At 57.0% G+C, this 12,042-nt stretch overlaps 1 protein-coding gene across 1 annotated transcript in view; it reads left to right on the top strand.

Moving 5' to 3' along the window:
- Positions 1 to 891: 891 nt before the first annotated feature.
- Triobp (TRIO and F-actin binding protein) overlaps positions 892 to 12,042 on the top strand; it is a 45,264-nt gene continuing 34,113 nt past the window's right edge. Inside the window, exons 1-3 of the mRNA XM_063243851.1 lie at positions 892 to 1,110; positions 2,183 to 2,315; positions 7,827 to 10,749. Coding sequence (XP_063099921.1) covers positions 907 to 1,110; positions 2,183 to 2,315; positions 7,827 to 10,749 — 3,260 coding nt within the window. The 5' untranslated portion in view covers positions 892 to 906. The remainder of the gene's footprint in view (positions 1,111 to 2,182; positions 2,316 to 7,826; positions 10,750 to 12,042) is intronic.

Below are 12,042 nucleotides of genomic sequence, written 5' to 3'. Positions count from 1 at the left end.
GCTCTGGGGCTGGGGATTTAGTTCAGCGGCATAAGCACCTGCTTTGCCAGCAGGCGGTCATGAGTTCAATCCCTGGTACCAATAAAAAAAAAGACAAAAAATAAAATAAAATAAAGATAAAAAGAAAGCTCTGCCATCAAACTGCTACCAAGTGTGTCTCCGACAGTGCAGGGTAAAGGAAGCTGAATACCCTCCCCTGGGACCCAGCAGAGCATTTAGCTTGCAGGTGGCATCACGGGATTTGGATGGAGGAGCTAAAGAAACTCGAAGTGGGGGCTGGGGATTTAGCTCAGCGGCATAAGCGCCTGCCTTGCAAGCAGGCAGTTGTGAGTTCGATCCCTGGTACTGATAAAAACGAAAAAGACCAAAAGACCAAAAAAGAAAAAGAAACTCGAAGTGTGTGCCTAACTTTTTGGATTATAGAACTCCTGTGACCGTCGCCCAATGCCATTGTTAGGCTACTCCTCGGGCCCCTGTGGGGATACTGCGGCCACCCTGGAGGGCTTTTCCAGAGCAGGGCTTTCTCTACAGCTGCCCCAGGAGCACAGCTGCCGGCAGGTCCCCACCAGGCTAGCACGAGTCTGTTCCCCATCATACTGAGCTTGGGCTCCCCACGTCTCTTCTGATGACAGGAGTCAGAAATAGCTCCAGTTCACAGCCCAGCTCTGCCGTGTCCTAGCTCTGCGGCCTTGGCCAGAGTCTTGACCTCTCTGAGCTGTACATGGTTTTTCAGTCACCCATAGAGCCCAGCTCTGGGGACCTTGGTGTTGCTCCCTGTTCTGCAGGGATGGGCCGATTCTGGGCACCTGTGGCATGCATGCGTGTGTGTGCCCGTACATGTGTGTGCCGTGTGCCTGGCTGGGGTGGGGGTTTCTCCCTGATCCTGTTGCTTCTTTGGGAAAACTCATGGGATGTTTCTCCCCCAGCAGCCTATCCCCAACGACAGGGCTTTCTGACCAGGCCTCTATAGCTGTTCCCAGGAGCCAGCCTGGGGGCCTTGAGGCAGTGGAAAGGCTAGCTTCCTCTCCATGTGACAAGAGCCCCGATTCTGACACCAGCTCCGGTCCTGACAGTGACACCCCTGATGATACCAGCAACTCCTCTTCTGTGGTAAGGGGGGGCAGAGACAGGACCAGGGTGACAAGAGCAGATCATTCCCCCGTCCCTAGTCCTGGGGCGCCTAAACCTCCAGATCAGAACTGAGGCTTTCATGGCAGGGAATCAGGCCACACCACCAGCCCAAGGGGTGGAGGTCTCTGCCCCAGGTGCCCACAGAGGCCCCAGGTCTGCTGGAAAGGAAGGTGGAGGAGGGGGTTTCAGGTGACAGGGAGCTCCGGTGAGTCACCAGCCAGCTCCTGCTGCCAAGCACTCTCAGGTCGCAGAGGCCTGGGATGTTGGGTGTGGCGCCCACAGCAAGACAGGCCGGGGCCTAGGTCACACACTGCTGGCCCCGTGACCAGTGCTGGTGCAGAGTCCCAGAGCTGGAGGCGGGACTGGGAAGGACTGGGGCTCCCCTTGGGCATGCCCAGAAGGGCTGTCAGGGGCAGGAGATCCAGGCAGCCCATCCTGTGAGACCCCTCCTCACAAAGAACTGTGGCCAGAAGTGATTGGGGTCAGCTTTAGCCACCTAGCCTGAGCTGGGCATGATTAATTCCAGTACTCTGGAGGCTGAAACAGGAGAATCACACATTTGAGGACAGCCTGGACTATGTGACAAGTCAAGGCTAGTGTGTGCCTAGGTAGTGAGATCCTGGCTCAGAAACAGAAACAGAACAAAGCCCCTAGTTTGGGCACATGCCATGGCTGGCACTGTGCGGAGAGCTTGGCGGGTGTGGGCTCAGAAAGGCCCCTCCCACCCTCTGACCTGGAGACTGAGATGGCCCATTTGGGGCTGAGGGGAAGCCACTCACCTGAGGCCTCCCAGCTGGACAGCGGAGGGATTAGGATCTGAGCCCACGCCTCCTGGCCCTGTGACTTTGGCCCCATTCTTGGTCTCAGTGGCCATGCCTCTTTCCCAGGGTTGGTGGAAGGAACTGCCTGCCACCAGCCTGCACAGTGCCAGACATACAGGGAGTGCCTTTTAAATGCCAGGTCCCTGGTTTCCTTCTACCCTTCATGCTGGGAGTGGAGGCCCTGGACCGCCTTCTCCCACTAATAAGCTTTTCTCCCCCTTCCTTGGCAGGACAAGGTCCCCAGCCCCGACGAGCTCACCGTGATGATCCCTCGGAAGGCCCAGGAGGGGCCAAGAGCTGACAGTGCCCAAAGAGTCACCAGGTCCCCTGTGAGAGGAGACAGCGCAGGCCAGAGAAAAGAGGGTGAGTCCTGTCAGGATGGTCCCTGTGACCATGGGTGTGGTGATGACCTGGGTCTCACAGGCCTGGGCCCTGGGCAGGGCTCACTTTGGTCTTACTAATAGTAAAGGTTCCCGAATAATTGCAGAACGGCCAGGATGTGCCGTGCTGCCGGCTTTAACCACCTCACCTCATAATGGGGGGTTAGGGTCTTTTGTTTGGGAGAAACAGAAGCTGGCTGGGCAGCGGGATTCACTGGACAGTGATCTAGTAGAATGTGACTTCCGGTATGGGTGCACCCAGGAGGTCAAACAGCATGAGAAATGTGGTCTCTGCTCTGCTTTCTTCCGAGGTGGCTTCATCTATTTCTTATTTTTTGAATCTTTTTTGGTTTTTTGATACAAAGTCTCACTATGTAGCCCAAGGGGGCCTAGAACTTGTGGTGATCCTCCTGGCTCAGTCTCTGGAGTGCTGGGATTACGGGTGAGGCCACTACGCCTCGAGGTGGCTTCATTCTTAGCCAGACCCTTCCTGATGATGGCATGATGACCATCTGTAGTGCCAGGCTGCACCCTGATACTTATCCTGCTATGAGGAAGAGACGGGCTTCCCCACTGATGTAGCTGGAAGGGTTCTCACAGGGCCCAGTGCCTCATAACTCGAGGTTCGGGAGAGTCCCCAGAGGAGGGTCCCCAGAGGGTGACTGTTCCTGAGGAGGCTGAAGGCTGCTGCCAGGCCTGGCCCACAGAGCCTGGGGACGCTGGTCATTGTCTCACTGGACCCCCGTCACTCTTGCACTGTACTGCTGCCTGCTCCATCTTTAGCATGGACAGGATTTGGGGACGTGAGGCCAGGACAGCCCCGTTCCGGCCAGACGGGTAGCCCTGGGTACCTGTGCTCCTGGAGTGCTGTGGAAAGACACTATCACCCAGGTGTGCGTCACCTAATAAGCAGAGGAGCAGCAGAGTGGACAGGACCCCAGGACAGGGGAGGGACAGAAGCAGGAATGTGCAGATGTCTGTGAAGGGCTCTTTGGGGCAGCAGACCCACAGGGGGTGGCATCAGGACCCAGGGTGACAGGTGGCTGAGGGACAGCTGGAAAGAGGCTGGGCGGCATGACCAGGGCTCCAGCGTAGATGGGGTTGACTTTCTTCTCTAAACGGTGAGAAGCTGTGGAAGGTTCGGGGTAAAGGAGTAATGTAACCAATCCGGTGCCTTAGGAGGGTGCCCAGGACGAAGTGCCAAGGATGAACTGAGCAGGGTGAGGCTGCGGGGCAGAAGCCGGTTAAGAGACCCTCATGGCCACCATAGCAATACCGGTTCAGGCAGGAATCAGCGGCCCTGACCAATCCTCTGGGCAAGGGTTGCTGGGGGACAGGATATTCACAGCTCCAAAGCATCGGCTCAGATTATGCATTGATCTCCAGGGAAAGGGCAGCCCTGGGATGTTGGCTGTGGCAGACCCCACTGAGCCAGGTGGTCACTCAGGACCCCCAGAGTGGGACAAACTGCCTTCGTGATCCCCTTCTACGTGGCGCTGGGGTGGCACGCAGCACCCCTTCCCTGCTCCCATGTACCTCCTGCTTCTAACCCAGACCAGCCCAAATGGAGGGACATTCTGCAAAATAGCTGGCGTGGACCCTGCACGGAAGACAGAAAGGGGCTGAGGCCTGCTGTCCATTCAGAGAAGCTCTGGGCCGGGCTATGGCTCAGCGGCAGCCGCCTGCCTAGCAAGCATGAGGCCTGGGCTCCATCCTTGGGAAAAAAAAATAGAGGCTCTGGAGCTCAAGAGGGGGTGCCAGCCCCGGGGATGCTGAGCACAGCCTGAGCTCTGAGAGACGTTCCAGGGACAAGCTGGGCTGTCAGGGCGTGGACACTGTTAGATAAATGTGGCAGCCAGTCGGGTTTCCTTCCCTGAGTGTCGCAGTGACTCTGTGGTCCGGAAGCAGTGTGGGCTTGTTGGGAGAGGCATGTGGCGGGGTCCTGGCAGCTTCAGCGGACTCTCCTGATGAGAGAGGTACAGGAACATAGAGGATAGGTAGGCAGAACGCGGGCAGCAAGGTAGGTGACTGGGTAAAGCAATGGGGGAAGAACCACATTGGAGGAGCTGGGTGTGGGAGCACATGCCTGCAATCCCAGTACTCAGGAGGCTGAGGCAGGAGGGTCCCCTGTGAGCTCAAGGACCGTGTAAACTGCACAGCGAGATCCTGTCTCAAAAGGAAGAAAGAAAGACAGACAGACACTGGTAACCACTGATGACTCTGGGGAGAGATAGCTGTATGGGTGGTCAGTGTGTTATTTCTGTAATTGGTCACAGTTATCCAGGCGGTCATAGGAGGGGACAGAGAGGAGAGACTGAGGCAGTAACTCCATGGACTCAGGCAGATACACCGCCGCCGCACCTGGCCTGAGGGCTGCTGGGGTTGCCGGTGCTGCCGGTGCTCCTGGCCTTCACCTCCACCGCCCCAGCAGTTCCTGACTCAGCCTCCTCCAAAACACACTTCCAATCTGCCCCTCCTGGCCTCTCAGTGACAACCCTGGCTGAGCCACTGTCATCCAGGTTCTCATCAGAGCCTCTTCCTGCCTGCAGGCTCTGTCTGCCCTGGACATCCAGCCCATTCTCACCCTGCTGTCTGAGCTGTCTCTTCTAAACAGTAATCAGATCTTACCACCAGCACCCAGCCGTACAGGGCCTGGAAAGCGGGTATGTGGGAAGACGCGGTGGCACAAGGGAACCAAATGCCTCCCTGGGGTGCCAACTGTCTGACAGCCAGGTGGGATTTTGTCCGAAGTGCCTGCTTTCTTGCTCCTGAACACTGAGCAGTGGGGCAGGGCCCCCACTCTGACCTACTTAAACCAGAGCGGCCACTGTGGTCCACCTGGCGGCAGCTCCCTGAATTGCAGACGGGGGCCAGGGCCCCAGATAAATTCACCAGCTCTGTGCTGCTTTTTTGGGGATCCTTCACATTTATCCCTCTGCATACTGCCTAGTTCTGGAGTTCACTTGGCTGGTAGGGATGGGACACAGATTGCTCAGGGACCTCTGGAGACTGCCCTGTGTGCACAGGGGCTGCAGAGTGGGGGCCGATCTGGAAGGAGCCCGGTGCAAAGGGCGGCTTGAAGCCACATGGTGCCACATGCCTGTAATCCCAGCACCGAGGCAGCTAAGGTAGGAGGGTCGATGCAAGCTTGAGGCCAGCCCGGACTATAGCCTGAGACCCTGTCTCAAAAAAACTAAAAGGGTGTGGGAAAAAACCCACAAAACAAAACAAAGCGAGGAGACAGCTTGAGATGGTGGGACAGAAGTCGCTGGGGGGAAGGAGGCGGACTGCTGAGCTCAGAGTGGAGGCGGGTGGAGGGAGCCCAGGCCGGGGCAGAGGCAGAGCAAGAGATGGCAGTGCACTCTGCCCTGAGTGCCAAGCCTGGGCGTACAGCTGGAGGCCAGGTGCTTCCCAAACAGAGCTTTGTGGGGACAGAGCAGGCAGCCAAATGAACAAGACAGACAGATGCACAGGGCATGCAGGGGGCTATAGGAAGCAGCCAGGGGAAAAGGGGAGATGCTTCAGCAGAGGCGACAGCAAGAGCAAGGGCCCTGGGGTGGACAGTGTGTGTGAGACTGAGGAGCCTGTGCGTGGGGGAGGAGCTGCGGAGCATGGCCCCAAACGCCAAATGGGCAGGGAGCCCCTGGTGGGCTTTTATTTTTCCCCAACTTTTTGCTTTGAAATAATCTTACTTTTATAGAAAAGTTGTCCTGAGACTTGCTATTGTATCCTTCACCCAGGTTCCCTAATGTCATAGCACAGTGGGGACTGGGGACGTTGCTACTGGTAAACTCCTTGGGTAGCACGTTCAAGGCCCTGGGTTCGGTTCCTAGCCACACACACACACACACACACACACACGGCCTCACACACACATGGACACACATGCATGCTGGGTGTGATGACACATGCCTGTAATCCCAGAACTCTGGAGGATTAGGCAGAAACATTGCAAGTCCAAGCCCAGCCTGGGTGACTTTTGTGACATAACTAGACCCTGTCTCAAAAAACAAAAGGTTGGAGATGTGGCTCAGTGCAGAGTCTAGCTTTGATCCCTGGCACCACAAAAACGCCAGAGAAAGGCAGGGCAGGTAATGAACACCGGCCCAATACTGTTAAGCTACAGACTTCATTTGGACTCTCTAGTTCTTCTAAGGTCCTTTTCTCGTCCCTGGGTCCAGTCCAGGGCCCCACATTGTTCCACTGCTGGTCGCCCCTGTGTCCTCTGATCTGCGACAGCTTTCCCTTCTCCTCTAGTCTTCCCCTTCCCCTGAAGCGTTGTGAGCAGGGGCATCTGGTCACTTTGTCTGGAAAGGGTGCAGAGGGGGATGACGACACAGGGCCAGGGCACCCATGCCAGTGCCAGGGTGGGCGGAGGAGCTGAGACAAAAAAAAGGGGTGATTTTAGGGGCTGGGGATTTAGCTCAGCAGCATAAGCACCTGCCTTGCAAGCAGGCGGTCGTGAGTTCGATCCCTGGTACCGATAAAAAGATTTAAAAAAACAAAGGAGGGGTGATTTTGGGGTGCATTTGAGGATAACCGTGGGACATGAGAAATGACAGTGCCAGGTCCTGGGAGTTCAGACTTGAGTGACACCAGCGTGGCGAGGTTGGAGGGGAAAGAAGGAGAAATGGGGACCTTATGCAAGGTTTTAATGAAGGCTCCTTCCAGACAAGGCCACAGTGCTGCTAGAACGCCTGAAGGCCAGCCCAGGGACACACGCAGCTGATGGCCATGGGACCGAGGAGGTAGACAGTGACACCAAGGTCACAGCCCTGTCTTGGGGTGAGGAGTCATGAAGGGGTTGCTGTCGAGGGCAGTTGCCTTAATCCTTTATACCAGCACCTCCGAAACCCAGGGTGCACGCGTGGCCTGGGAGCCAGGCTAAATTCAGATTCTGAGGCTGTGCGTCTGACGGGGCCTGAGCATCTGCCTTCCTCCCCTCACCCAGCCTCATGCCCTGTGAGGCTGAGCTCACCCTAGCCCGGCCCTTCTCCCTGCAGCCTGGGGAGCAGCCTCTGGGCAGGAGGAGCCCTCAGCCCCAGGGAACTGCAGCCCTTCAGAGCTCTCGCTCCTCAGAGGGCTCCTTAGAAGAAACTGGGTTGATTTCTGGGAATCCAGCTGCAGGAAGCAGAACCAGGAAGGGAAAGTTGCTGGGTAGCTGCTGCCCGGTCTTGCATCCCCTTGGGATCCTGGGACTGTTGTCAAAGCTGCTCTCTGTGAGTTCGCATCCCTTTGAAAACCTCCTTGGACCCCAGACTGTGTGACCTGTCAGGTCCAGCACCCACCCCCTATAGACTGAGTCCATCTGGCCCTGGGTTCCACTTTCCTGCTCAGCCCTTGTCTAACCAGCCTTGGTCAGAGGGGTGGGGTCCCTTCGAATGGACAGTGGCACCTCTAAGAAACCAACACGAGGTGTTTTCTAATCATAGAAAAGCAGCGTGTGAGGGCTGCCTGGAGCCTCCCCCGCTTAAACATCCCTGTCTCTCCCCAGACGCGGGCGGTGGGAGTCGGAGCCCAGGACAGCACTGGGCGAAGCTCCGGGGAGAAAGTGGCTACTTCTCCTTGGAGCGACATCGCTCCTCCACAGCCCAGGCTTCCTGCGAGACACCGCAGCATGGGCCTCGAAGCAGCCACCAGGCCTCCTCGGCCCAAAGGGACATTGTCCAGGCTCCTTCTGCACAGCGAGAATCCCCACGAGCCTCCTCTCCTCACCAAATCACCCAGAGGGACAACCCCAGGACCTCGTCCACCCCACAGGACACCCCCAGGGCCTCGTCCACACAGCGGAACACCCTGAGCACGTCCTCTCCCTCAAGAGTCTCCCAGAGGGACAACCCCAGGACCTCGTCCCCTCAAAGGAACAATCCTCAGCTCTCTTCCCCCCTCAGGGCCACCCCAAAAGATAGCCCAAGAACCCCCTCTACCCAACAGGACAACCCCCAGAACTCCTTTCCTACATCTTCTCCACAGTGGGAAAACCCCAGGACATCATGTGCCCAAAAGGACAATGCCAGAGTCACTTCTCCCAACCGAACCACCCAACGGGAAACCCCCAAGTCATCTTGTGCCCAACGGGACAATCCCAGAACTTCCTCTCCTGGCCGAAATTCCCAAAGAGAAAACTCTAGAACATCATGTGCCCAACAGGACAGTCCCAGGGCCTCTTCTCCAAATCGAACCTCTCAGAGGGAAAACTCTAGAACATCCTGTGCCCAGCGAGACAATCCCAGAGCATCCTCTCCTGGCCGAACTTCCCAAAGAGAAAATTCTAGAACTTCCTCTGCCCAACGGGACACTTCCAGGTCTTCATCTCCTAATCGAACTTCCCAAAGAGAGAATTCTAGAACATCCCGCCCCCAACGGGATAATCCCAGAGTCTCTTCTCCAAATCGAACCTCTCAGAGGGAAAACTCTAGAACATCCTGTGCTCAACGAGACAATCCCAGAGCCTCCTCTCCTAGCCAAACTTCCCAAAGAGAATGTTCTAGAACATCCTGTCCCCAACGGGACAATCCCAGAGCTTCTTCTCCAAATCGAACCCCTCAGAAGGAAAACTCTAGAACATCCTGTGCCCAACGAGAGAATCCCAGAGTCTCCTCTCCTAGCCGAACTGCCCAAAGAGAAAGTTCTAGAACATCCTGTCCCCAACGGGACAATCCCAGAGCCTCCTCTCCAAATCGAACCCCTCAGAAGGAAAACTCTAGAACATCCTGTGCCCAACGAGAGAATCCCAGAGCCTCCTCTCCTAGCCGAACTTCCCACAGAGAATGTTCTAGAACATCCTGTCCCCAACAGGACAATCTCAGAGCCTCCTCTCCAAATCGAACCCCTCAGAGGCAAAACTCTAGAACATCTTGCACCCAGCGGGACAATCCCAGGTCTTCATCTCCCAACCGAACCCCCCAGAACGAAAACCCCAGAACTTCCTGTATCCAACAAAACACCCCCAAAACGTCTTCCACCCACCGAGACAACCCAAAAGTCTCTTGCAGCAGGTGGGAGCACCTCAGAAGCGCCTGCACCCAGCGGGATCCCGCGAACTGCTCTTCCCGTCAACGAGACAGTCCTGGGACCTCTCCTCAGAGCTGCACCAAAAGGGACAATCCTGGACCACCATCTCCCCGACGGGACACTCAAAGGAGCAACCCCAGGAATTCGTCTCCTCATCGAACCAACAAGGACATCCCCTGGGCGTCCTTTCCCCTCCGGCCCACACCCAGCGGTGGCGCCCGCACCTCTTCCCCATCTCGCTCCAAGCAAAGCGAGGTGCCCTGGGCATCCATTGCCCTCCGGCCAACCCAAGGCGACAGGCCTCAGACCTCCTCTCCCCCCAGGCCGGCCCAGCGGGAGGCACCCCACTCCTGTGCAGCGATGCAGCCCGGTGCACCATCCCGAGCAGCCTCCTCTTCCTCCCATAACCCCGGGCACCTCGGTGCCTCCTCCCCTCTGCACCCTGCGACACGTGGGGCACCCCAGACCTCTTCTGAGCCCTCTCAGCCTCCATACACTGTGTGCATCGGCCACCGCGATGCCCCTCGAGCCTCTTCGCCTCCTCGCTATCTGCAGCACGACCCGTTCCCCTTCTTTCCAGAACCCCGAGCGGCTGAAAGCGAGCCACCTCACCATGAGCCTCCCTATATGCCACCTGCTGTGTGCATCGGGCACCGTGATGCCCCCCGGGCATCTTCACCCCCTCGCTACACTCAGTTCGACCCCTTCCCCTTCCTGCCAGACACATCAGACGTCTCAGAGGCTGAGAAGGAGTCACCCCAGCACGACCCTCCACACTTCCCCCCGCCTGTGTGTATTGGGTACCGGGATGCACCCCGGGCCTCCTCCCCACCCCGCCAGTTCCCAGAGCCCACCTTCCTGTTCCAGGACCTCCCCAGGGCCAGCACCGAGAGCCTTGTGCCCTCCACGGACTCCCTGCAGGAGCCCCCCCACACCCCCAGCCCTGTGTGCATCGGCCACCGGGACGCCCCCGCCTTCTCGTCGCCCCCACGCCAAGCCCCTGAGCCCTCACTTTTCTTCCAGGACCCCCCCAGAGCCAGTATGGAGAGTCTGGCGCCCTCCACCGACTCTGGGCACGGCTGCCCCCTGCCGCTCCCCCAGGTGTGCATTGGGCACCGCGATGCACCGCGAGCCTCCTCCCCGCCCCGCCACCCACCCAGTGACCTAGCGCTCCTGGCGCCCTCGCCCCCACCAGGCAGCTCCAGGGGCTCCCGGGGGTCAGCGCCTCCTGGGGAGACCAGGCACAACTTGGAGAGGGAGGAGTACACCGTGCTGGCCGACCTGCCCTCGCCCAGGAGGCTGGCCCAGAGGGAGCCGGGGCCCCAGGCGCAGGGCAGCAACAGGGGCCGCACGCGCAGCCCCGGCCGCACAGAGGTGGAGCGCCTCTTCGGGCAGGAGCGCAGGTGAGCCTAGGGCCGCGCAGCCAGGTGGGCTGGGGCAGGACAGGGTTCCCAGGGTTAGATGGCCGGAAGCAAGGGTCAGGGCTTCCTGCCATTCTCCGGCTGTGTGACCTTGGGCAAGTCACTTCATCTCTGCTTCTGCAGCTGAGGGGTTTTGAGGGTTAAGTGGTGCTGTGCGCAGCCTCGTGGTGGGAAGCAAAGAGGGAGTCAGGCAGGCTGGGTTCAAGTCTCTGTATCCCCTGTTACCTGCTAAAGTGATTTAACCGCTCTGAGCCTCAGTTTCCTCATCTGTCAAGCGGGGGACAAAGTAACACAATTTATTTAAATAAGTTTAAGCTCTCAAACCCTCCGTTTGAGAAGAAAGTGCCTATAATTGTTTTCTGTCTTAGCAAAGGAAGCTCACTATTTCCGCGAGCAGGGCCATCCATTTAAAACCTACGGCAGATATTGGCTTAGGCAGTGCAAACGCCACAGCCTTTGGCCGGAGCCACACACTGGATTTTATCTGGCAGAGCTGGGGATGGGACACAGGGCCTCACATATGCACAGTGGCTCCCGCTGAGCTGCACCCCAAGCCTGGAGCCCTGTATTTAGCTGACCAGAGCTTGCAGGGCTGCAGACTGTTTCCAGGTTAGCCATTATGTTCCCGGGACACAGTGACAATGCCTAACATCCAGGCGTCTTTCGAGTCTCCTTGGTCAACAGGATGCCCCTGCTGCTGAAGGGCAACTTTTTCCACTTTATCTGGCTGAGATTTCCTTTCCCATCAGTGCCAGCCCCTGAGCTTTCAAAAATCAGAGCCTGGAATTCCATCCAAGGGTCAAGGGAACCGGGGCAGAAAGTGAGTGTGGATGCCTGGAAATGTTTGAATGTGTGATCCACTGACTTTTATGTACTTACGACCTAGCCTTTGCCACCAGCTCATTTTAAAGCTTTTCCTGTACCTCAAAGGAAAATGTAATATTTTATACCTAAAATCCATCTCTTTGCTGTCTTAGAGGTAACGTTTCTCTGAGATTTGAATCTACATGAGAAACCTTATCTCTTTTTCGAAAGTCCGTTCAGTAAACTTAAGCTATTTAATATCCAAATCACAATTAATATCCAAATGACAATCTTTCTGAACTGCAGCACTAGTGTAATTGTTTCTTTGGCTTTTTTCCTAGAGCATGCTTTTTAAAAAAAAAAAAATAGCAGTTTTAGATTTGCAACAGAATTGAGAGGAAAGCCTCTGGTACCTGGACCCCGAATGCACACAGCCCCTCCCACTAGTAGCACCCCACCCTCATTCGTCAT

This window comes from Cavia porcellus, unplaced genomic scaffold (assembly GCF_034190915.1).
Source record: "Cavia porcellus strain 051 isolate PalLab524CR breed Dunkin Hartley unplaced genomic scaffold, mCavPor4.1 scaffold_40, whole genome shotgun sequence".
NCBI lineage: Eukaryota > Metazoa > Chordata > Mammalia > Rodentia > Caviidae > Cavia > Cavia porcellus.
Note: the sequence above shows the minus strand (reverse complement) of the source record. Positions and strands in the feature narration are given on the sequence as shown.